Consider the following 26,992-nt stretch of genomic DNA (forward strand, 5'->3'; position numbering starts at 1 on the left):
GTGTATCCACACATACAAGATGCCTTCCACGTGTAAGTACAGACATGACTTCATGGTCACGTCAGTAAGGGCTCCCAATAGCATTCACCCTGAGAGGTAGGAATCGTCATCCCCATTTTTACAAATAGATAAACTAAGTCTCAGGGATGTGATATCAAGGTCATCCAGGCCAGGATTTAAATTTGCTGAATACAGAGAATGCAGTCAAACAGTACTCTCTGAAAGAGTCCATCTTTAGGATAAAAAATGTGGTTGGAGGAAAAGAAAACATTTCATTTAATACCAGGAAAGGCATCAAAAACAACCCGGTGTATACATCATTGATCACTCCTAGGAACTCCATCACTGCAGACACTGCATCATCTATCTCCTCATCCATCACACGGGAGTATCTGAGCAAGGCCAGCCACAACAGTTAAAGAAACCCTTTAAGATACACTTAGAACTAATCTGCACACACTGCCAAATTCACAGACTGTAGGGAGTCTATGGCCTGACTTAATTATGACAAGTATGTAATCACATGCTTTGTACAAACCTGTCCACTAAGGAAAAAGCACTTTTCCCTCATCTTCAGATCTTAAGTGATAGCTTCAAATTGGGGGAACCTAAACATACGACTTAGTAGAAGGGATGTGAAGAGTCCAACTGCCCTGCCACACAGGACTCCTATACTCAAACTGCTCTAACCAGGTCATGGCTGGATCTCTAGGGTTCATCCAAGGAAGGGAATGTTCTTTCCTACTGGCAAGTGAGTGAGCTTTGGGCTCTGGAAAATGTCCTACACTCCATGCCTGGGGGTGTGGAGTACTGATAAGATAAACCACATGAGAAAGGGGCCCCAGGTCAGGCAGGGCCCCAGATGGGTAAGAACAAGGAATAATTGTTCTGAGGGATGGTTAATCACAAACAACCCAAGGGCACAACCTCATTTTCAGGTAGCTCCTCCAGCATAACCCTATAAAACTTCCCTCCAGCCCCTGCCTCTTTGCAGACAGCCCCTTCTCTGCTGTGCTGCCCATTGCAATCTTGCAATGTATTTTCATACTTTCTCTAATAAATCTACCTTTCTTTACCTACAAATGTCTTCATAAATTCCTTTACTGCCTGGACCACTGGCCCCAGATAGTAGCTACCTCCAACAGGAGGCATATTTGGATTCTACCACTTTGAATATCTGCAACTCCTCAGAGCTACAGTTCCTTCATCTGGGCAATGGAGATGATAATATCGCCTTTGCAGATGTATTGACAACATTAATAGGAGGACTTTCTTTGATGTTTGGTTAAGCCTGGTTGAAAGAGCACAAAAGTCTCTTTTTGCTGAAAGGAGAGAAACTTGGCCTTGTTAACTTACTTGCAGCTCTTCCTTCCCTTTCAGCTTTCAGATTGAATAACAGCGCCTGGCACACAATAGGGCCCTATAAGGACTGATTTTGTTTCCAACTGCACAATAATTTTTGATAAATCTTCAACAACTGCTAGATGTTGAACACTGTGCTATGTGCTGGGAACATAAAAATGAGAAACGCCAACTCTCAGCCTGCAGGGAGTTTACAGACTGGAGGGGAGGACATCCAATCTGTAGATGCAGATAATCTCAGGTAATGCAGCAGAAATAGCAACAGGGGTCTCTATGGTGTACTGTGGGATTACCTAGAAGGAAACTGATCTGGTTTGGCTGTGGCCCCACCCAAATCTCAACTTGAATTGTATCTCCCAGAATTCCCACGTGTTGTGGGAGGGACCCAAGGGGAGGTAATTGAATCATGGGGACTGGTCTTTCCCATTCTGTTCTCACGATAGTGAATAAGTCTCACGAGATCTGATGGGTTTATCAGGGGTTTCCAATTTTGCTTCTTCCTCATTTTCCCTTGCTGCTGCCATGTAACATGTGCCTTTTGCGTTCCGCCATGATTCTGAGGCCTCCCCAGCCATGTGGAGCTGTGAGTCCAATTAAACCTGTTTTTCTTCCCAGTCTCAGGTATGTCTTTATCAGCAGCATGAAAATGGACTAATACAGTAAAATTGTTACCAGTAGAGTGAGGTGTTGCTGAAAAGATACCCAGAAATGTGGAAGTGACTTTGGAACTGGGTAACAGGCAGAGGCTGGAACAATATGAAGGGCTCAGAAGAAGACAGGAAAATGTGAGAAAGTTTGGAACTTCCTAGAGACTTGTCGAATGCCTTTGCCCAAAATGCTGATAGCGATATGGACAAGAAAATTCAGGCCGAGGTGGTCTCAGATAGAGATGAGGAACTTGTTGGGAACCGGAGCAAGGTGACTCTTGTTATGTTTTAGCAAAGAGACTGGTGGCATGTTGCCCCTGTCCTAGAGACTTGTGGAACTTTGAACTTGAGAGAGATAATTTAGGGTATCTGGCGGAAGAAATTACCAAGCAGCAAAGCATTCAATAGGTAACTTGAGTGCTGTTAAAGGCATTCAGTTTTCTAAGGGAAGCAGAGCATAAAAGTTTGAAAAATTTGCAGCCTATGTGATAGAAGAAAAACCCATTTTCTGGGGAGAAATTCAAGCCAGCTGCAGAAATTTGCATAAGTAGCAAGGAACCTAATGTTAATTCCGACAATCATGGGGAAAATGTCTCCAGGCCATGTCAGAGACCTTCATGGCAGCCCCTCCCAACACAGGCCTGGAGGCCCAGGAGGAAAAAGTGGTTTTGTGGGCTGGGCCCAGGGTCCCTGTGCTATGTACAGTCTAGGGATTTGGTGCCCTAGTGGTGTCCCAGCCACTCTAGCTATGGCTGAAAGGGACCCATGTACAGCTCAGGCTGTGGCATCTGATGGTAGAAGCCCCAAGTCTTGGCAGCTTCCACATGGTGTTGAGTCTACAGGTGCACAGAAGTCAAGAATTGAAGTTTGGAAACTTCCACCTAGATCTCAGATGATGTATGGAAATGCCTGGATGCCCAGACAGAAGATTGCTGCAAGGGCAGGGCCCTCAGGAAAACCCCTGCTAGGGCAGTGTGGCAGGGAAATGTGCCGTCAGAGCCTCCACATGGAGTCCTACTGGGACTCTGCTTAGTGGAGCTGTGAGAAGAGGGCCACTGTCCTCCAGACCCAAGAATGGTAAATCCACTGATAGCTTATACCATGAGCCCAGAAAAGCCTCAGACACTCAACACCTGCCCATGAAAAAGCAGCTGGGAGGGAGGCTGTACCTTGCAAAGCCACAGGGGCAGGGCTGCTGAAGACCATAGGAACCCACCTCTTGCATCAGTGTGACCTGCATGTGAGACCTGGAGTCAAACAAGATCATTTTGGAGCTTTAAAATTTGACTGCCTTGCTGGATTTCAGACTTGCATGGGCCCTGTAAACCCTTTGTTTTGACCAATTTCTCCCATTTGGAATGGCTGTAATTACTCAATACCTGTACCTCCATTGTATTTAGGAAGTAACTAGCTTGCTTTTGATTTTACAGGTTCATAGGCAGAAGGGACTTGTCTTGTCTCAGATGAGACTTTGGACTGTGGACTTTTGGGTTAATGCTGAAATGAGTTAAGACTTTGGGGGACTGTTGGGAAGGCATGATTGGTTTTGAAATGTGAGGACATGAGATTTGGAGGGTCCAGGGGTGGAATGGTATGGTTTGACTGTGTCCTTACCCAAATCTCAACTTGAATTCTATCTTCCAGAATTCCCACATGCTGTGGGAGGGACCCGGGGGAGTTAATTGAATCATGGGGGCTGGTCTTTCCCATGCTATTCTCATGATAGTGAATAAGTCTCATAAGATCTGATGGGTTTATCAGTGGTTTCTGTTTTGCATCTTCCTCATTTTCTCTTGCTGCCACCATGTAAGAAGTGCCCTTTGCCTTCCGCCTCTCCCCAGACATGTGGAACTGGGAGTCCAATTAAACCTCTTTTTCTTCCCGGTCTTGGGCATGCCTTTATCAGCAGCATGGAAACAGAGTAATATAGAGACCCAACCAGCTTTTGGCAAAGTTTGAGATGGTTTTCTAAAGGAAATAGCCTGGATCTGAATCCTGAAGGAGAGGAGCCATGTGACCAAAAAGAGGAGACCATCCAGACAGAGGAAACTGCTTAAAAATGGCCAGAGGCCAGGAACAGAGTAGGTAGGTGGTAATGGAAGCAGTTCAGTGTTACCAACATGAAGGTGGGAGACAGGAGGCCAGTGTGGTGGTCAGGGGCAAGGTTGTGGTGGGAATTTCATACATTTCACAGCCTTTTCCATCAATTCTTGCCTATCTTGTTTCTCTTTCATACAGTAACAGCCCAGCAGCTGAGGGGAATGAGGTGGAGAGCACACAGGTCCTTTCTCAAATCTTGCTGGACTTGAAATGCTCTTCTTTGGTAATCCTTCTCTAGCATGTTAGCAATATTTTATATTATTTGGTTAAACTCTGCTAGTCTTTTAGACCCTCTTCCAATTTCATAAAAGGAATAACTTTATTTAATCAATTCAAATGAAGCTTCTGGGCTTCTTTGAGACTGCAATTCTATGCTTTTAAAATGGCCCACAACTATTTTCAGTGTTCGGAAAATATTTAAATGAAGTTATTAATTAAGTCACACAATTTACATTTCAAATGTGTTGAACTCACGGCATACTTTTACTAACATCATAAATAGAATTTATTGGCTAATTTTCTCCTTAAGCACAACTTTTAAAATAACCTTCATTCTTGAGATATAGACTTTCCTTTTGCCAGATGATTTTCACTCAAGGATTAAACGAGAAAAACATGCAGAGGCATAAAACATAGATTGTTATTTCATTCCATTGGTTTGCTGTTTAAATAGAACCTTGAGTTAATTAAATTTTATAGAAAAAGGGGATTCTTGGGCCATAAAATTAAAAATAATCCTAATAACCATATGTGATCGAGAATCTGAAATAGTATCTATTTTCACAGGCCTCCTCCCCATGTTAACCCCAGTCCTTTTATTTGTAAGCTAATAAACCATGTTCTATCTGATAATACTGCTCTAATGAATCATTTTAAAAGCCTCAAGAGAATAAAATTAACAATTCACATTTATAAAACACTTTATAGTTTGCAATATGCTTTCAAATACATTATCATCATGTTTGACACTCACTGAGCCCCGAAAAGTCACCAGCATAGGTGCCATTGTCACTATGTTTCACAGATGAGCTAGCTGAGGCTGAGGTTAAGTGACTCACCTCTGATCAGTCAGCTAAAAGCAGCTGGGATGGACTTGACCCACACACCCACCAGCATCTTGTTCATCGATCCATCACTTTACCAAACCTTAGTTAGCCTTGCTAAATAGTGGAAGTCCAGCTCTACAACATTCTCTAACCAGAAATCTGGGTTGCTATAAGGTCTGCCAGGATGCACATCCATTTGAGGTCATTTGGAATGTCAGCTTGAGATGTCTACTCGCCAGAGAGTAAGGCCCTCCCATTACTAGCATTTCAAATGTCTCCTGGTAAAGAGAGATGTAGCTGGAGATGGCAGTTTTTCCCCTTTTTTAGCCCGCTGGGCATTTTCCAGGGGTAAGAAGAGTGATATTGTAAGGTGTACAGGACAGTGAAGGAAAAGTAGCTTCGATGTTTGGGGAGGTAGTTCCCCAGTATCTCCATCAGGCCTGTTCTCTCCCCAGTCATTCTTTGATATGAACAAGTGATGGTTTTTCAGTAATATCTAGTTTAAGATTAGTACGCTGCTCCTTCCAACTAGATCACTGCAACAAGATCCCTAGGCCTTTCCGAGAGAGAAATCCTAAAGGCACAATTGATGGAGGCTGAGATGTTATGGCTGACCCCGAAAACACCTTCTCACAGACCCATTCCCTGTGTTTTGGCATCAGGAGTTCTGTGACCCTTCAGTGGGCAGACATGGGAGTTCCTACCATGCATCAGCTACCAAGAGCAAGGGCTACAGAGATAGGTAAGGCACATTCCTGTTCCTATTGTCATAAGCTGACTGTGTTATGGAAAGACAGACCCAGAGACACAATCAAGGAGGAGAGAAGCACAGAGAGTTATGAAAGAAGAGGCCATCTCAGGGTCTTACATGTGCTCTTCCTCCTACCTAGAACACTCATTCCTTCTCCCACACATTCTTCAGGACGTGAATTAGAAGGCTTTCTGTTTTGTTTCCTATGAAGTGGCGTCCTAACTCAATTTCTACCCTATCCCATTGCCCATGATACTCCCAGATCAGTGGTTCTCAACCTTGGATGCACACTAAGATCACCTGGGGAAAAATTACTGATGCCTGGTTCCCACACCAAAAGATTCGGAATTGGTTTGAGGTAAAACCTAGTCACTGGAGCTTGGAAAGCTCTCCTAATGATTCTAATTTGCTGCCAAGGTTGAAGATTTTTGTCCTGGAGGTTTCCCAATACTGTATTCAGGAGTGGCAATATTCATTGGCCTGTGTATCAATCAATTTGAACAGATGTTGACTACAACCAATATATTTATACCAGGTTATACTGACTGAATAGCAACCTCACCTGTTTTTTAGTACCAGTGGTGTACTTGGCACATCCTGTTCATGTATCTGAATTCCTACTATATCATGTTATACTACATATACTACACTACGCTAGGCGAGGCTCTACTGTCATAGCTTATCCCATGCAATGTTGCACTATGTTACACTGTGAGCTTCTTTAGGAAAGCCACTTTTCTGCATCTCTAGCATCTATTAGGATGCCTGGGACATGTTAGAGGTTTGAAAAGTATTGCTGGATGAAAAGAAGGGGTGCTATCTCCTCTCCAACACACACTCTAGTTTACACACATACACACACACACCTGTATATACACTCTCACTATTTGACCTCATGGCAGGGCCCACCAATAGTCATCCTGGGGACATTTGAATAGGTACCTACTAGAGCAGAGCAGGGCAGCAAGTCTGCCATTCATGCCAGCTGGATGAAGAGAATATGGAATGCATGAGTATGAGCAGAACAACCTCATTTAACAAAAACCTCAAGGCCTTACCTTTGTTGCCTCAAAAATCTCATCAAAGTCCGTGGGCAGGTTTCTGTTCTGTAACCACAAGGCACGACTGATGAGCATGAAATGAATGTGGAGATCATGACATGAAACAGTTAACTTGAGAGGGCTCTAATTCTTACCGGGGTGGCTGCAGCAAACCGTTCTTCAAAATCCTCAAACGAATAGCCGTTCTAAAAGTGGAAGGGATGATGAATGAGGATGAAGTGAATGACACACAAATGACATGGATTTATGAGTTTAATGATGACAGTATCTATGATTCACACTTCCATGGTCTCAGCAGGTGGGGAGCTGTTTCCAATGTCTGTGAAAATCCTGGAATATGTTTCTAGCATAAGCAGATGATAAAACATGGGTCTGATTAGGAAACACAGCAATGGCAAATTTGTAAGTTTAAATTCCATCTTCCTGCAATTACAGACATTGCCCTGCAGTTACAGACATCAGCAGTGGCTATGGATAAGAGCATGCTGTTTACATTCGAGATTTTTCTTTTAAAAGAACAAAATGTCACCTTGTGCTTTAGACAAACTTTACTCTTTGGAGCAGTTTGTGAACAGCTGGTTTTCATGTGTTTTTATACATGTTGTCTTCTCTGCATGAAATGCACTTCCCTTCGGCCGGGCGCGGTGGCTCACGCCTATAATCCCAGCACTTTGGGAGGCCAAGGCAGGTGGATCATGAGGGCAGGAGATCGAGACCAGCCTGGCCAACATAGTGAAACCCCGTCTCTACTAAAACTACAAAAAATTAGCTGGGTGTGGTGGCGGGTGCCTGTAATCCCAGCTACTTGGGAAGATGAGGCAGGAGAATCACTTGAATCCAGGAGGTGGAGACTGCAGTAAGCCAAGATCGTGCCACTGCACTCCAGCCTGGGAGACAGAGCGGACTCCATCTCAAAAAAAAAAAAAAAAAAAAAAAAGAAATGCTCTTCTCATCTCTGAAAGCTCAGTGCTCCCCAAATTCTCCAAAACCAGCTCAAAAGCCACCTCCTCCATGAAGAGTTTCTCTATCCTTTGAACTGAAATCCTCCTGAGTGTCCTCAGTACATTATCTGTGCCTATCATACTGTAAGCTTCCTCAAGCAGCTGGTAGAGGGTCTCCCCCTGCAGCTGGTAGAGGGTCTGGCACACAGCAGTCCTCAAAAATACAGAAATGAATGCATGTTCTAGAAGTAGCTGGCAGTGAGCAACATTTAATTGCTTTGTTAACTTTGTATTATATTGTTTATATTACACATTATAGGTATGTATAATATATCATATACATGTATATCTTAATGGCCATATTCTGGTCTATACGAATAAGTTAATTATTCTTTGGATGATTTCCAAATAGTAAAACATTAATATAAATCTGCTAATATGGACATTAAAATGGAGTTATTACGCATGAATAGTTTTGAGGAGAGCTTTTGGCAATGGAAGAGTGAGAAAACTATCACCCATAGCCTCATAATACTGTGCTTTGTCAGAATTTGCTTTCACCCTGTCTATAGGACATGTGACTGTTGCTTCCTTCAGCCCCAGTTACAGTCTGCAGAGCAGAGCAGAGTGGAAGAATCAACGTGCCCGGGCCCACTAAGGCAGGGCCTTCAGGTCAACCACCAACCACCTGTTTCCACCAGCCCATGGTTCAACATGACTTAACTATGGCTACAATGAGAGGAAAAGCCACCACATCAAATAACCACAGACATTATTATTATTATTATTATTTGGCCACAGGTAGGGAGAGGTGGTGAGACAATATTAGTCTAAGTGATCCTGTAATCTATCGTGTGGCCTAAAAGGTTAAGGTTATGTCGCTACATCCTTTATAAATGCACACACTCCCAGCAATTTATGGCAAAGCCCCTGCCAACTAGCTCTGGGTCATAACTTTTAATAAAAACATTTTTTAGTGTCCAAAATCTCATTACATCTGTCCAATATAAAAAAGCAAATGGCTTCAGAGCATGATGGATGAATTAAATAAATTTGAAAAACAGCCTGTGGTAGAGGCTCATAAAAACCCCCACCATGTCCCATATAATGAAAATGTGGGAGGATAACCAGTGTCAGCATGAGCATGTTGTCACCTTCCTGGGAAAGGAGAGGTAGCCTTTGGTGAGGTGTGGAGCTGAGGTGTGATGAGGCGATTTCTTTGAATTCAGTTGAAGCTTGGTCCGAGCAGATGAACAAATGCATTTTTTGGAATCACACAGATATGTACTGGGTCCTGGCCACGTCAGGCCATGGATGTGCTGGCCATGTAACCCTTGACAAGTTGATTAGCCTCAGTTTTCTCATCTTTAAAGTGGAGTGGGTAATGACAACATCATGGCAAGTTTATTGAGCAGTTTAATTGAGATATGTGTGCAAAGTCTTGTTTGGTGTTTAGCACACAGTAGATGCCCAAGGACTAGTAGCTATTATTATCTTCTCCTATTATTGGCTCATTTCAGTAATGCACATGAACAATTTATTTATTTTTATTTTTATTATTTTTTTAGACAGGGTCTTACTCTGTCGCAGGCTGGAGTGCAGTGGTGCAATGTTGGCTCACTGCAACCTTTGCCTCCCAGGCTTAAGTGATTCTCCTGCCTCGGCCTCCCGAGTAGCTGGAATTATAGGTGCGGGTACCACCACGCCTGGCTGATTTTTGCATTTTTAGTAGAGATGAGGTTTTGCCAGTTTGGCCAGGCTGGTCTCGAACTCCTGACCTCAGCCTTCCTCAGCCACCAAGCCTGGCCCCAAAGCACATATTGTTTCATGTTAGGAGACTATTATTATATAATATTTGGAAATAGAGGGAAAAGAAATGAAGAAAATCTTTCCGATGGCCTCTCTTTAGAAACCACCTCCAACCAAGAGCCCAGCACTTCCTAGACCTCCCGTCCTTACTCCTGAACCCTTCAATCCATTCTTGACTCCATCTTCTCTCTTTCGCCCTGCTCTTGGCTACAGTCTTGCCTGATCATCTTCATCCCATCCATATCTTTTTTTACCTTGTGGCTACCTTACTGTTCTAACTCTGGCTCAGTCATTTCTCAGAGCTGCTTTCTTACAGTTACCTGTTTGGGGTAACCTTTGGAGACACCCAGTGCACTTCCTCCAGCCAGTGGGGAGATCCTTCCAGCTAATAAATTCACTTTTTCCCAGGTGATTCTTATGGACAGAAACTAATCTACTCCCTAGTCTCTCCAAATTGCTAAATCTTGTTTTACCCACAATTACCACTTGAGTTTTAATTCATGTATATTAAAGTCTTTTTTGTTTTGTTTCTTACAGATTTTTCTTTCATACTATCATAGCATGTACACAGTTTTGTATTCTTTTAAAAACTCAACGTGACATCAAATTTACTTGCAACTTAAGCTTCCAGTGAGGAAATATAAAAGAAGGCATTTTCTCATGTTGTTTCAATATGGTTCGGGCTCGAATCTTTATTAAAACACTGAAATAAAGTTCCCACAGGGAGTTATCTTCCTACAATCTCTTTTTGAAACAGTGGGGACACTATGATTCCATTACTGAGTAAGGCAACGAGGAAGACCAGATTCATGTTACTCTTACAGGAAAAATGACAGTGAATAAGGGACTTGGGATAAAAAAAATCTCACAAAGGAAGAAAATCTTTTTTATGGCTTCCAAATCAGAAACTTCTCACTCCTGTCTGCACAATGTAATCCTTTGGGGTAGCTGCTGATGCCAGAGCTACTGATGCCAGAGCCACATCATCAGAGATTTGGATTGTACTGGTCTAGGGTGGGGCCCTGGCATCAGCGGGTTTTAAAAGCTCCCCAGGTGACGCTAATGTGCAGCCGGATTTGCAAATCACTACGCTGGGGAATACACTCTCAGTACGAATAATTAGCAGGTTCCTAGGAAAACTGAAGCCGCCTTGATTGATTATGCAATTGATTAATTAATTTCTCCAATTCACTGGGTGCTTTCCACATGCCATGTCCTGGCTGGGCACTGGCGATACCTGGATGAATAACACACGGTCCTTGTTTTCATAGGTCAGAGCAGAGCTATGCTGTATCATCTTTGTAGCTTGGGGTGGACAGTTGTGGGACAAGGACCACACAAGGCTTCTAGATCTAAACTCAGAGCTCAGACCAAGACTGAAAAAAAAAAATTCAATTTTCCATTTAGAAGGCTCAAGAGAAATGGATTAACTTAAATGATTTGTAACTGCACTAAGGTGGGTACTATTAAGGACAACTACTGATTCCAGGCATCCGAATGCATGTTACCTTTCCCTAATGAATGATTTAACAAGGAAGACACATGCTAATGAAGACTAATTCCTTCTGGGGTATCTAAGAGTTTATGCTCTTTATCACCTTTACCCAAGAGTAAACAGCCACTTTCCCATTTCCTGGCAGAGAGAGATAGGAAAGCTCTGTTTGGCAATTGAAGAACAAGGGCAAGTGGCTTGAGATGGGGAATAGAAACTCTAATGTTAATAAATGATCTCTAGACCAGCGCTGTCCAGTAGAACTTTTTGGGATGATGGAAAGTTCTCTATCTGTGTTGTCCAATACAGCAGTCAGTGGATACATGCGCACTTCAAATATGGCTAGCATGCCTGATGAACTAAATTTTAAATTTTATTACATTTTAATTATTTTTGATTTAATAGCCTCATGTGGCTAGTGGCTATCGTATTGGACAGCATGACTCTAGATAAAATATATTAAAAAATAAACTTCCAGTTAACTGGGTGCTTCCCAAATACTGGACATAGTCCTTGCTTATATATTTTCTATTCTTTTAAAGAATATCCTATATTTGCATTGACTGGAAGATTTCTATGGGAGAATTGATTTCTTTGCTGTGTCTAGACAGTACCATGAAATCAAATTCAGTTTGCAAAAACAGCAGACTTCTTCTAGCTATAAGAGGTTTTTTTTTTCTTTCATTGCTGGCGCTAAGTGAAAGCCAGATATTTGTGAGGTTTTTCAGAAGAAAGTGAAGATTCATGTTTCAAATGGAAATCCATGAAGTTTCATTAGAACAGAAACAAAATGGAATCCCATTTAATGCCTAAATGTGCCAGGCCTACTGAGATTTTGGGGATCGGTGGTCTTGCTGGACTCAATGCCTTGATCTAATAGAGAAATTGGTGCTGCTTTGAGGTTTTGTCTTTATAATGATTGAGAACTTGCCTCTAATTACTCCAATTTGGGCCTCACTTTAGCAGCTAATAGTTCTCCTTCTTCAGCTTCCAATTCAGGAGAGGATCCCAAAGGTTGTCCAGAAGGTTGGAGGATAAAGGGAAGTGCTTCAATCTTACAATAAAAGTTACATCTTTCCTTGAAGTGCTCACAGGTGTAATATATCCTCAAATCCTTGAACAACAAAATATTTACATCCAGCTTCTTAAAAATTAAGCTAGTTCTTGAAATGTTCTTTCTTAATATGCAAGGGGAAGGTCAGCATGGGGAATGTTGGTGCAAGGATTTTGCTGGCACCGTATTGAGACATTGCAAGAAAGGCAGAACCCAGTGGACAAAGTTCAGGATGCTAAGCTGACCTGAATGGGCTAATGCAAATGACAGGGCGTAGCTGTGGCTAAAGCCTCTGCCTCTGGATTCCTGGCCTTCTCAACTTTCATCTAATGTCAAGAAAACTAATTTGCTTGCAAGTGAAAACACTGAGTACTTTTAAAGTGAGAAATGTGATGGTTTCAGGAGAGGCAAAGTGTGGGAATGAAAAGAGAGATGTGGGCAACAGTAGTTTTCAGTTCAAACTGCTGCTCCATCACTTGCATTTGCTAGAATAAAGTTTATCATTTGAGCCTCAGTTTCCCCCTCTGCAAAAAACGAGGATAATAATGCTTACAATGTGGGCTTGCAGAGAGCAAGCAGTGAGAAGACTGATGTATATGAAAATAGCACAGCAACTGGCAGAGTAAAACCTCAACAGGTGTCATTTCCCTTTTGAAAATTACAGAAAGGGCAGGAGGAAGAACAGTCATGGAATTATTTGCTTGGTTGGTGAGGGTAGGCAGGTGCCAGGTCATGGCAAAAATTTGGGCGATATTGGTCTAGGGAAGGGATGAAGTCACCTGGAGAAGAGGCTGAAGATGCACTGTGGTCTTCACAGAGCAGATGCTCAGTTAAAGCAGCTCCTGCTCTTGGACCTTCCCCCAGTTTTTAAACCAGCACGGCTGGACTGTTCTAGGAGTCTGCCTCATCATTCCACTCCCCTCCCCTTTCTCCTTCCCACTCTTTTTCCTATCCATCCCTTATACCTATTTTAGAACTCAGATAGTAACTCCATGTTTTGATACTCAGATTTTGTAAAAGCCATTCAATATTTTCCTGAAAATATACATGAGGTTGGGGTTGGTGGCATGATCTGCAGGCAGAAGATGATTATGCAATAAGCTACTAACAGCTAAATTAAGTCTGACCTCAGTAACAGTGATAAAGGAAAGGAGATATCAATTGTGATGCCTGACAAATGATAATGCTAGTGTTAAGGGGAAATGGTGGTAGTTCCAGAGATGACTGTCATAAGGCTGTGATCATTGGTCATCCATTCACTTACTTCTATTTATTAAACAGATATGATTTACTAAGCATCTGTAAACAAAGTCTTCTACCACATGAAGGAGATAGAAAACAAGAAATTATACAGTTGGTGTTATCAGTGAGATAATTCACACAAAACCTTTAGTAGTTAGGACCCAGCTCAGAGTAATGACAAGATTCATGCTAGTGGTTACTAGTATTATCGTCCTTATTATTAAACACATCGCACCCAACCCCACATCGTGGGGTTGGGGAAGCTGGGGTCAGCATACATTTTGAGCTGGTGGCAGTAGCAGCAGTGGGAATTTGATGGTGGAAGCGCTGCTGCCATGGGATAGAGGGCAGTCATCATAAAGACAGAGATGATGACATAGCGTTCTCTGTGCTGTATCATCATCATGACAGCCAAGATGGGGCCAGGGATGGAAATTAGGAAGAAACACTGAAAACACCATCACAGCCACAGAGCTCTCTACAAACACTGGGAATGACTGTATAATTTACACACTCGTAGAAGCTTCCTGGTTCTAATCCATGACTTCATCTCAAAGATCTGACATTTGACAAGGAGGATTTTAGGATTCAATGTCCTCTTCCCTTGCCTTAGCTCATTTGTGAGGGGAAGGATCAGGCTGCAAATGGCTTTGCTACTTTAATGGTTTTGATAGAACAAACAGGTATAAATATACACAGAAAACCAGAAATCAAAGGGGAAACATTTCTAAAAGCTTGCAATTATTTGTTTTTAATGGTCTCGTCCTATCTCCTTTCTTCTTTTAAAATCCTATTATTCTAGTTCCACATTAGCAAAAACTCAAGGATTTTTCAAAAACTCCTAACAAGATTTGGCACCAGTTCAGTACTTTGAAAAGGGAGTGAATTAGAATCACAGTAATGTGAAATTGGCTCCCATCAGCAGGATGACAGGATTCAACACACTTTTGGGGAGGAGGGCAGGGGAACTTCTCAGAGTCAGTCATCTTTCTTTGCTGCTGTGCCTCTCTTGGAGGGGTTACCACTGCGGTCCAGATGGCATCCAAATGGTAACAAGAAATATTGGAGGGAGCTGAAATCAAGCAAGAGTAGTAGAGGCTCAGGCTGAATGCAGAGCAAATCAGAGGAAATCACAAATGGAGAGATGTCACAGCAAAGGAAAAAATAGCCAGGAGGGCTTTGCCTGCTGCTCTGACAGCCGTTCCATGCAAAATGTTTTTCCTTTTCTTCTCCAGAGGAATGCAGATTTTACATACTTAGGAATTCATTTCCTCATTCACTTCTTCATTCTTGGATTTGATTATCAAGGCATTAATTTAATTAAGGAATAAACATTTCCTGAATGCCCATTATGAACTAGGCACTATGCCTATCCTGTGAGCACTTAGATGCTGTCCATTCTCTGAGTTGTAACAGCAAAGTTAGTGAAACTGGAGAATACTAATTCAATTCAGAGTGTGAGAAGTGCCACAACAAGGGTACCAGGCTGAGCATTTTTATAGAGCATGTACATGTTCACTGTGGCTGTGCTGTTCCTGGGACTGAAACCAACTCCATATGAATAGCCAAAGCAAGAATTCTGTTTTTATGTGAATGGAATTGGACTCGATTACTGTCCTTGAATTTTTCTTTGTTGTAACATTAGGGAAATATCCATATCATAAGACTGAGTTGACGATTACCCAGGATAAGATATAAGGTAACAGTTGAGCATGTGCCTGACAAATAGCAAGACTTCCATTAGTGTCTGATTATTTGGATCTTCTATTAAGTCAACAATTCAATAAAGTATCCTTTAGGAATATGATAATTTTGTAGCACCTACTTGATGGGATTTTGAGCTGTTTTAAAAATTTCAGAATTGCAGAATAAAATTAGAAGAGACTACAGAAATCTCTAAATCTCTAACCCAACTCATCTCTGTATTTATTTCAAATCAAGAAACAGACACCTTCAACTTTCTCAAAAACATGGTAATAATAGTGGCAGATTTGGGATGACACAGCAAGTTCCCAACTCCTGGCCTAGTTCCTTTTCACTCTACCACGGTTCCTCTCACAGTTGTATAGATTAAGAAGAGACCATCACAAGTCAGAGCAGAGAAACCTGGCTCACATTTTATAACAAGGAAACAGGCTCAAAGGAAACCTTGGCTTGTTCATAGGGAAACCAGTGAGGGAAATGGCTACTTCCTAGAGCTCTGAGGATCTAATGAGGCAATATTCAAAACTAGATGACTTGGAAGGCAGCCTTAAGGTTTGAAGTCCAGAGGATATCTGGAAGAGCATTACCCTCAACTATTTCTGATTGATTGTAGAACTTGAAAATAGCTTGTGTGTGTCTTAGTATCACATGCCTTCTGAATATGTCTCTAGGTATATTCTTTACCTTCTCAGGCCTTGGCACAAGACCTCTGTCTGGTCACGATTTCCATCTTTATTCATCAAGAAAACTATAACATACCCCTAGAGGACATGTTAGCTCTAGTCAGCTCTTCAAAGCCTTCCTCCATGACCCTCAGGATGGATTAGATAACCACCCTTGGCATCACACGTGTCCAGTTACAATGACTATTACCTTCCCTCTTTTCTACTATAGCCTATGGCCTTGTAGAGACTCTAGTTCCTCATATGGGAAACTGTCTTATTCATCTTTGAATTTCTAGTACCTAGATGGCCTAGTGGTCAACACACAGAAGGAAATTATATTGAATTGATACATTTTAAAAAACAAAATGAATAAATGGATGAACTTGTTTATATAATACAATAGAAAACTGAACAGAAAGAAACTTGGTGATAGCATGACTTATTATATGGAGGGCATGGTATTCCATATGGTGTTTTCAAATGCTCGGCATGTACGTGCATGCATGCACACATACACATGATCACACACACACACATACACACACACGCAATCACAGAGATTTGGCATTTGTTATTAGGAACTCCAGAAAAAAGCTGTCCCATCTATCCTGCCATGTGGCCAAATGGGGCTTTACAATTAGGGTAAATTACTCCATTTCTAACTTCAAAGAGATACTAGGCAGAAGTTCCATAAAAAGTTATAAGAATAGGGATATGATGCCCTCCTAGCCCTACTAATATCTGGATGGCATTTTCAACTGACCCTTCAAGCTCCTCCCCAGAGAGACCCATCAGTGGTTCTAGTGTGTCAGCAATCTGAGATAGTCTTTGCTACTGAAAGTCTCGCCAATATCTGATCAGCACCCTTTTGGATTTTAGCAATTGGTGGGTGACTATATCCCATAATTTTCAGCCTCTCAAACTTAACATGTCCAAAGAACTTTTGATGTCCCCAGACCTGTTCTTTCCTTGTCTTCCAGTTTCTGTAAAGGCCACCAACTCACACCCAGATGCTCAAGTCACAAGCATACAAGTTACTTTAGATTCCTCTCCCTCCCACACTTTGACATATAAGCTTTCATGAAGAAATGCTGATTCTATCCCTGAACATGTTCCAAAGCTGTCTGCCTCTCTCCCTCTTCTCTGTGGCATTCTCTTTTGCCTAAGAGTGCTGCTTCCACTTTTGTCCACTGAAGTTCATCTACCAAAGAGCGGTCAAAGTGGTCTTTAAAAAACATCAGATGAGGTCAGGCACAGTGGCTCACGTCTGTAATCCTAGCACTTTGGGAGGCTGAGGCAGGCGGATCACCTAAGGTCAGCAGTTTGAGACCAGCCTGGCCAACATGGTGAAACTCCATCTCTATTAAAAATACAAAAATTAGCTGGGTGTGGCAGTGCATGCCTGTAGTCCCAGCTTCTCGGGAGGCTGAGGCAGGAGAATTGCTTGAACCCAGGAGACAGAGGTTGCAGTGAGCCAAGACTGCACCACTGCACTCCAGCCTGGGTGACAGAGCAAGACTCCTTCTCAAGAAAAAAAAAAAAAAAATCAGATGAGGTCTTTTATTGCACTTGGAATAAAATCCAACCTCCTCACCACTGCCTACAAAACCATCCAAACTTGGGGTGCCACCTGTCATGAACTCACCTCCACCATTCCCCCCTTTCCTACCATGTTCTCCCTTCATGATGAGTCACTGGCTCATTCCTGCCTCAAGGCTTTTGCCCTTGCCTTTCTCTGTTCCTGGCACACTCTTCATCTGGTTGGTTCTTTCTCCTAATTCAGACTTGGGCCAGGTGTCACCTCAGGGAGACCTTCTCTGACTGTACCTACTGCAGGAGCAGCCCCAGCTCTTGTTCATTGCCTTGTTTGGTTTTGTTTCAAGCACTCACCACTCTGTTTGTCTGTTTCCTTTTCTGTTGGCAGCCTTTCCCTGTGGAAGGTGACCTGGGTTGGGACTTGGTTTGACTTGTACCTGTGCCTAGCTCAGTGCTTGACACACAGTGGACACTAGACCTTATTTGAAAAATGGGTGAAGGAATGAATGCTTGAACAGAGCAATGCATAAGTGACCAGAGACTGGTTCTAGGAGGCACCTTATAGTATAGAAGAAACTATAAAATGATAACAAAAAAGACACTTCATGCATATACTACAGGGAAAAGGGAACTCTATGTTTGTCAGTTTGACATCTGTGCTCTGGCCTCAGGCTTCTTTTCCTACTTGTTCTGGTGCTGGACACCTTATCTCTGAGGGCCTTGTAGCTAGGGAACGAAGAAGGCATAGTTAAGGAGATCTTACCGTAGATACCAAAAGCAGAAACTGTCTTTACCCACACATTTGCTATATCTGTTCTATGAAAAATCTTTTTAATTAAAAGTAGCCCATATCTCCTTAGTCAGGTCACAGGTGGTTGGGATCATTATTTCTCATTTTGACAAATCCACAAAGAAGACAAAAAAAGTACACTCTGGACTTAAGAGGAAGGAATGGGTCACATGGTAATATTAAGACCTCCTCTCTTCTTGGCCAGGCAGAGGTCACTATGGACAATAGTAATTATAGCTAATGCTTAGATGGAACTTCCTCTGTATGAACCAGACACCATTCTATGTGCATTCATATATTAACTCATTTAATTATCGCAACAAATGTGAGGTGCTGTTACTTGCCTTGTTTCCAAGAGGAGGAAACCAAGGCACAGAAGGTTTAATTAACTTGCCCAGGGTCATACAGCTAGTAAATGACCGAACTAGAATTTTCACGTAAAGTGGGTTAGCTTTGGTGTATGTGCCCATAACCATTATGTTATAGTGAGGAGAACAAAAGGTGTAAGACGACCTATATTTTAAGACTAGGGTGGGTGGTTAGGGTTCTGGAAAGGGCAGCCATGGTGGGCAGTTTAAGAGCTTGCTCTGTTCCAGTCCAACCCAATCCTCTCTTGGCGGACCATGGCCAGATCATAGTATAAGGGCTACCCCTATAACAATGGCAGGAGGAAGGAGGCTACAACATCCTAGGCAACTGTGGAAAGAGCAACATAGAAACTGTCAAAGAGACAAGGCTATAAGATTTTAAAATATAAGAAAGTGGGGTGGCAGCTAGGTGTGGTGGCTCATGCCTATAATCCTAGCACTTTGGGAGGCCGAGGCAGGCAGATCACTTGAGGTCAGGAGTTTGAGACCAGCTTGGCCAACATGGAGAAATTCTGTCTCTACTAAAAACATGAAAATTAGCTGGGCATCGTGGCACATGTCTGTAATCCCAGCTACTTGGGAGACGGAGGAAGGAGAATCACTTGAACCTGGGAGGTGGAGGTTGCAGTGAGCCAAGATCGCACCACTGCATTCCAGCCTGGGTGACAGAGCGAGACTCCATCTCAAAAAAAATAAAAGAGAAAAAAAGAAAGAAAGTGGGGTGGGAAACCCTGAGTATTGGGCTGACAGCATGTAATGGTGAAAAAAAGGATAATTCTAGAGATAAGGACAGCAATACTGCTAACCTGATGGAGAGAAACATAATGATATGCTGACGGAACTTCTATGATAGGCAGGAAGATGGGAGGTAGAGAAGAGAGACAGTGTTGTAAAAAGTAAGAGTGAATGTCACCTTAATAGGAGACATTTCTTTCAGCATAAGTAGAGAAGCAAGGGATTTATCCTTCACAATTAGACTCTATTTCCCTCTCCTTAGCATCTCAACCTCAATCTTCTTATCCATACAACGGAGAAAATAATAGTTGTCATCTTAGTTAAACTAGATAAATTTAGTTGAGAATCTGAATCAGCTGGGGGAACTTTGTAAATCTCCCTTTATATATAAATAGATGCAAGCCTTACAAAAGCAGATCTATCGAACTGGGGCTAAGGAAGTTGTGTTTTTAAAAGTGTCACAAATGATTGTTAAGCAATGAAGTCTTTGGAATCCCTGAAGTAGATACAGCTTGCCAAGCACTAAGCATACTTGCTGGCCCCTAGTAAGTGCTCAGCAAATGTTAGTTTCTCGCCTCCTTCCTAAGTCACTGCAAAAACAAGTTTGGTATCCTTTGGGTTGTGACTGTCACCAATATATATTTTCTTATTCCCCATGATCATTTATTTAGCTCTTGCTCCTTTTTTTTTACACTAGAATTTATTCATTATTCTTCTGCATCCACTAATAATGGTAGTTAAGGAGAAAGAAAGAACCTCAACCTGATGATTTATCCAGAAAAGCTGAATTACTGTACCAAGAGAGAATGAGTGCCAGCATCAATGGATATTTATGGGGAAACTGTATATTACAGCTCTGCTTGTTAGAGATGCTGTAGTTAAGGTTCCGTGAATGTTAATGATCTGTATTAGAGGAAAAATGACAGACTCACAGCAGCAGCAGCAGTTAACAGATACCCCTGAATCACATTTTCTCACCATGTAACAGATCTCCAAGTAATCTTATTTATGTCTACCAAAGGAGCAAGCATGCATCAGGGAACCTGCATCTTGGAGGGAGTACTATTGTTGCTTCAGCACAGGTAGCATTATGGACAAAGAGTTTCAGGGACAAGAAGGATAGAAGCTTCTTGTCTTCTGTTTGAAATCTCACATGTTCTGGTCTCAGAGGCAGTTTGGCCCAGCCAGAAGAGCAGTCACCAGCTTTGGGTAGGATGACCTTAAATTCTGGTTTGCCTAAGACAGCTGATATTTACGCCTATTGTCCTGACATAATTGTTAATAGCAAACCCTTTTTCACTTTCAAGAGTGCCCCAGTTTGGGTGATAAACTAGGTCACCTGGTTGTAGGGTCAGAGAGAGGTGGATTAGATTCTTAGTTATGCCTCTTCTAGCTGTTCTAACTTATTTAACTTCTCTGATCTTCAATCCTTTATGGTAGAGAAGAGACCTAATCCCAACAATAGTTGGAGAGAATAACGAAATAGCATATTAAGTGCCTAACACAGTCCATTGCTTGGTGAGGTTCTCAATATTTGGTAGTTACAATTTCTTGTTATCCCCATCTGTTAAGGACTGGATGTTTGGGTCCCTCCCAAAATTCATATGTTAAAGCCCTAACCCCCAATGTGATAGTATTTGGAGATGGGCCCTTGAGGAGGTAATTAGGGCTAGATTAGGTTAAAAGGGTGGTACCCTCATAATACAATTAGTGGCCTTATAAGAACGGGAAGAGATCTCTCTTCTTCTCTCTGTTCCCACCCCCTCACTACCAGATCCACACTCTGAGGAAGGGCCACATGAGGACATAGTGAGAAGCTGTTGGTCTACAACCCCAGGAGAGAGCTCTCACCAGGAATGGAGTCAGCTAGCACCTTGATCTTGGACTTCACAGGCTCCATAACTCGAGGAAATAATTTTCTGTTGTTTAAACCACCTGGTCTGGGGTTTTTTGTTATGGCAGCCCAGGTGGATTAAGACATGGCCCCATAGCTATGGTGCAGCCCCTGCAGGTTCAGACCCATCCCAGGCTCTCAAGTTACACTTGATCTTGTTGAAACTATTGCTTGAGCATGGAGAACTGCAGGCCCTCCAGCCCCATGCTCTATGTACCAGGCTTCCTTCCTCCAGTAGACTAAAACCATTTTCGTTGCTGGGGCAGGTCTTGCTCATCCTTATATCTCTGAAAGCACTTGGTATAGTCCTTTGTCTACATAACAGTTCATAATAATAACTCTGGCTGACATTTATTGATTGAGCACTTACTATACGCCAGGTGCTGTTATAAATATCTTATGTGCATTACTTTACTCAATCCTTAAAAGAACTCTATGAGGTAGTTACCACAGTCATTATCCTCATTTTACAGATGAACACACTGAGGCACAAAGAAGTTTAAATAACCCATCCAAGGTCCCACTGCTGGTAAGTAAGGAATAAAACTTTCAAGCCCAAATAGTCAGGCTGCAAAGCTCATACTCCTAACTGTAATACCTGTTCCCTATCAATTAACCAGTCCCTACTCTATATCAAAGACTATAGTAATTACATCTCTTCTTATTTAATCCACATAATAACCCAGGGAAGTAGCTCTTTCCATCTTGTTAACTGGTCATTAAAAATCCAAAAGATAAAGCAACTTGCCTAGAATCATACAGCTGAGAAGTATAGGCTCCAACTAACTTCAAATTTCATGTTCTTTCTGTAGTTTTATAGCCTCCCAAAGAGTGGGCTCCCAATCTGTGTTCATGAATTATAGAATAATGAAGTCTTAGATGGGAAATAACCTGGAAAGCGTCCTCATCTGGCCTCTTCATTTCTCCTACCCATGTAATAACGAGTGGATTCTTCTGGACAGTGGTTTTCATACTACCCTCTCTGGATCTCTTCCCTTCTAGAGCTTTCTATCTTTCGGAGTTAGTAGGTGGGCGGGCTTCAAGGTGAACAGGTTTTGAGGCTCCATGTCAGCTTTAACTATATCTCCTCTTTCATCTGTTTATATAGCAGGATATCAGGCATGTTTCATTTGAATAATTTTGGGAAAAGTTCGAAGGCTACTCTTCCAGGAGACCAGTGGACTGCACTGTAGCAGAGAGATGGAGCGATCACTGTTATCCAGACATGCTTTCTTTAAAACACACAACTGAGCAAACAAGACAGCAGGCAACTGCATATGCGACCACTTATCCCTTTCGTGATTTGCATTTGCGGAAAACAACTTTCAGATTTAACAGCGAGTCTTTTACAACTCTGCTTGACTCCATTAATGACAGCTCAGTTTTTCAACGTCGGAAGAAAAAGAGCCAGATATCATTCAGAGTGATAATGTGACAACCCAAATGTGAGTCCTGGACTCAGAACAGAAAGGAAGATGAAAGGGAGTAATGCTGTCTTTGGCTAGAACCTGAAGACAGCAGGTGGAAAGGCTGATGTACAAACAGTCTTAGAAGTTAGACACGTAAAGCCCCATGCATGTAAATGACAGAGCCTACAGGGAGGAGATAGGGTGCTTGGTCCCTGTCTCCTGGTTACTTGACCTTGCAAAGCATGTCACCTCAGAGCTAGCTCCGGCTCTGTGTTTGTCTCACCCCAGTCATACACTCAAACTCATCTTGCTCTTTCACCTGCAATGCCTGCCCCTAGGCTGCACCCACAGCAGCCTTCACATGCTTCCCCTTAACCTCTTTGCCCTCAGACCATTCTTGCCCTTCCTCTAGTTTGTGCTGTAACACAGGGGACTGATTGCCATAAACTGCATTGCCAGGCTCCTTTGCCAACACACTTCCACTTTGATTTGGTCAAAAAGGAGGCAGTAGTTGGAATTTGGATAGTGGGTAGAAGGCAGAAGCAGTGAGTTCTCTCCCAGCTCTCTCTGGCAGTATCTGTGGCAGTGGCTGAGTCTCCTGCATGGGTTTAGCATCCACCAGGCAGCCCCTCTCTGTGCTCCGGGACCCCACTGGGCAACTCCCTCTCTGGTCCGAGTGCCTATTGGCTCTGCTAATACTGTCTCCTCCATCCTTCTATCCCTAAGGATAGTAGCCACTACTGATAATTACTAATCTGGGTTGCTTTGCTGTCCTTTGTTTGGTTTTTCCACTCTTCTAACACCTTTGTAACTAGTTCCTCATATTAGATCCTCTCTTTTAAACTACCTGGCATGGGCTCTGTTTTTCTGACTCTATTCTGAATGGATACACTTAGATAATTCCATTAGCTTCTTAATGGTATCACCTGCCAAGCCACCTGCCACAGGCCACCAGAGGTACACTGAGAAATGCAACACTGATGTTGTCATTCTATCACCTGAAAGCATCCGTGACTTCCTAACAGCTCCCAGCTTCTCAGCACCACATTTCAGACCCTGTGCTCACTGGGGGCTTCCCTCGGCATCCTCATCTCCTGCTCCCATGGAGGCATCCTGTGGTCCTGCCACCTCAGACTTAGTCATCAGCCACTGCAATATGACAGGCTTTTCTACATTTCCATGCTTTTAAACATTCAGTTCCTTCTTCCTGAATACTGTTCCACCCTTTCTCCAGAGACAAACTCCCACCATCTTTTAAGATTCTATTCAAGCTGTATACCCTGCATGAAGACCTCATTAAACTCCTTCAGGCAAAGTTTACTGCTCCCACACTATGCTCTCATAGCATCTTGTACACAGCCTCTCACACCCTTGATTACATGAATCACAATTATTTTTATAGGTCTATCTTCTTGAGACCATGACAACTCTTAAGCAGCCTATCTTTATATCCCTAGTGAAGAGAATGCTGTCTGGTAGGGCACAGGTTTTTAGTAAATGTTTGCTCAATGGAGGAATAAATGAATAAATAGAAATTGTAAGGGAACTCAAATAAAATAAGGGTTTCTAGCAACTGGAGCTCTGGGGTTACAAAAGTAATGAAGGTCTGTCATTGTAGGTATGTGAGCTCAAGCCCAATAATCAGCAAGGTTCATTCACACCTATCAAAAATATTCTTGAGGGATTCTTGCATTGGAGGAGAGGCAAAACCAAATAACCTCTTTTTAATGTTGCTATTAACTCCAAGACTCTAGAAATTCAGGATTCTGTCTCAGGACAATGTTTGTTAAGTATGGCTAAAAGAAAGCTCATCTAAGAAACATCAAAAGGGGCAACCTTGTATTTCATTCGTGGGAATGTACGGATTCAAATTCCCTTCCCTCACTTCAGTACAACCTCCTCCTGTGCGACATCTATGTTAACTGCATTGCAATAATTGTAATTTCTCTACAATGTAGTGCTTAATGAGGAAGTGAAACTGACAAACGTTCAGACAAGATTTAATCCAATTATCCAACATCTTGATCCAGATTTCAAACTAAAGGAAAAACCAACTGTGCAATTGTGAATGAAAATTTATTTGCCATAAAAGATGGGAATTGTGGGTGGGGGAAGTAGGGAACAGTTGTCCAGAAAATTCTTGCAATTCTTCACATTAATGGACTGAAGCTTCCAACATGTGCATCAGGGAAAATGAATTAAATCTAAGGCAAGGAAAGTCAACCTAATACTCATTGCTGGGGGACAGGGTGGTTGCAGGATGGGATGCAGGGAGGCAGAATGAGAATCTTTCTAAGCTTCAGAGGTGAGTGGCTTTCATTAGATTTGTTCTCTGGGGTTCCCAAACATCTCTTCAACATCCAGGATGAAGAAAGCAGTGTGCCAGACAGAGGGAGGTTTCAGGGATGACTTAGACATGGGCATGTCTGCTTGGAACTCAGTCTAAAGAAGGAGAGAGATGTGCACAGCTAGCTGGGGAGTGCTGGGCCTCATGAGGTGCTCATTATAAAAACTCTAGAAACAGTGAGTAATCACTCCATCACCCAGGCTGGAGTGCAGTGGCATGATCTCAGCTCACTGAAACCTCCACCTCCTGGGTTCAAGTGATTCTCCTGCCTCAGACTCCCGAGTAGCTGGGACTACAGAAGTGTGCCACCACACCCGGCTAATTTTTGTATTTTTGTAGAGACAGGGTTTCACCATGTTGGCCAGGCTGCTCTTGAACTCCTGACCTCAGGTGATCTGCCCACCTTGGTCTCCCAAAGTGTTGGGATTATAGGCATGAGCCACCATGCCTGGCCTAAGAAAGTCTTTTGAAGGTCAAAAAAATTTCTGCTAGAATTGACTGACTGGTTATTACTGATAATTAGAAAGTCTTTTATGCCTCATACAACTATATAAAAGGCTTTGAAATTGGAAAATTACAAGGTGAAGGATAAAAGATCTTTTTCAGTCATAAGAATATTACATGGGGGAATGAAGAGAGGGGAAAAGAAAAGTGGTATTTCTCACGTGAAAATGACATAAGTTGCACTAAGGTTAAGGTCTGTCATTGAAACAGTTATCTGTGAAAGTCTGTGAAGGTTAAGTTCCACCAAGTTCAGTGTTATAGGGTGTGCTAGAGTCTGAAATAGGCACTTGAGTGGCCCTGGGAATGTAATGCTCTATTCGCAGTCCCACTGTGGGACCTGAATCATGTTCAATGGCTAACAGGGTGCTAAAAGCACTAAATAATGAATGCAGTAATGGGACGCTTAGCAGACACCTTCCTCTCCACTCAGGAATGTGATTTTTTTTTTTTTTTTTTTTTTTTGAGACAGAGTCTTGCTCTGTCACCTAGGCTGGAGTGCAGTGGCGTGATCTCGGCTTACTGCAAGCTCTGCCTCCTGGGTTCATGCCATTCTCCTGCCTCAGCCTCCCAAATAGCTGGGACTACAGGCGCCTGCCACCACGCCCGGCTAATTTTTTGTATTTTTAGTGGAGACGGGATTTCACCGTGTTAGCCAGGATAGTCTCAATCTCCTGACCTCATGATCCGCCCGCCTCAGCCTCCCAAAGTGCTGGGATTATAGGCATGAGCCACCGTGCCAGCCAGGAATGTGCGTTTTTAACAGTCACAAAAATGTTGGGATATCTGCCTAAAGAACATGTCCAGCATTATCAGCCCGAAGAAACAAAGACTACGTGTATTTCCCAGCTCCTTGAGATGGAAATTGGTGGTAAATTAATCAGCTCTGAGCACTGCTGAGTGGAGGAAGTATAGACTCAGCAGCCTCAGTGATCACCCAGAAGGTACTTCCATTTCTCCTTTGCTTGTTCAAATCTTGCTCATCCTTCAAGGCTTTGCTCAATTTATTCCCTCCTTTCTAAAATCTCCGTGTCTCTCCAGCCAGCTAGTGTTTCCTCTCAGCAAGCATTTATGCTGTTGGATTTCAGACACCCTGACATAAAAATGTACCTATGTGTTTACAGTCACAAGAGAAGTTAGCCCCTGTGCCAAGCTTCCAGCTGCCTTGACCAGAAAAGTAGATGAAATGTATATTTCTAGGAGTGGGTAGGATTAATCCTTATATTGGCTCAGAATTCCTAGGAAAGGGTGCAGGAGAGAAGCATAGCATGATCTTGAGAACAAATCTGCTAGAAAGACAGAGACATCACAGGTCCAAATTAAAATACACAACGAAAAGCATCCAAATCTGTTATTTGAGAAAGAAGTCCAAAAAAGGGATGATAACCACAGCTGAGCATCCTGGATCAACAGGTCAAGAAGGGTTAAAACTAGGGCAAGAATGAGTGAATAAGAAGGAGGAAAGTAAAGAGATGGAACCAGCTTTCCATCTATACGTGGGCCCTAGCTCAACTAAACAAAACTTTGCACTCATCAGT

General features: G+C 42.5%; 1 protein-coding gene across 3 annotated transcripts in view; it reads right to left on the reverse strand.

Annotated features, from left to right (window-relative positions):
* Positions 1–26,992, reverse strand: part of DAB1 (Dab, reelin signal transducer, homolog 1 (Drosophila)) — a 1,330,586-nt gene that overhangs the window by 32,035 nt on the left and 1,271,559 nt on the right. Inside the window, exons 10-11 of one of the 3 annotated variants that reach the window (XM_011973852.1) lie at positions 7,102–7,152; positions 6,965–7,012 (exon numbers count right to left, since the gene is read on the reverse strand). The exons of 1 other annotated variant lie outside the window; for it this stretch is intronic. In XM_011973852.1, coding sequence (XP_011829242.1) covers positions 6,965–7,012; positions 7,102–7,152 — 99 coding nt within the window. The remainder of the gene's footprint in view (positions 1–6,964; positions 7,013–7,101; positions 7,153–26,992) is intronic. One more of the 3 variants, XM_011973853.1, reaches the window with a different exon arrangement.

This window comes from Mandrillus leucophaeus, unplaced genomic scaffold (genome assembly GCF_000951045.1).
Source record: "Mandrillus leucophaeus isolate KB7577 unplaced genomic scaffold, Mleu.le_1.0 Scaffold14, whole genome shotgun sequence".
Classification (NCBI taxonomy): domain Eukaryota; kingdom Metazoa; phylum Chordata; class Mammalia; order Primates; family Cercopithecidae; genus Mandrillus; species Mandrillus leucophaeus.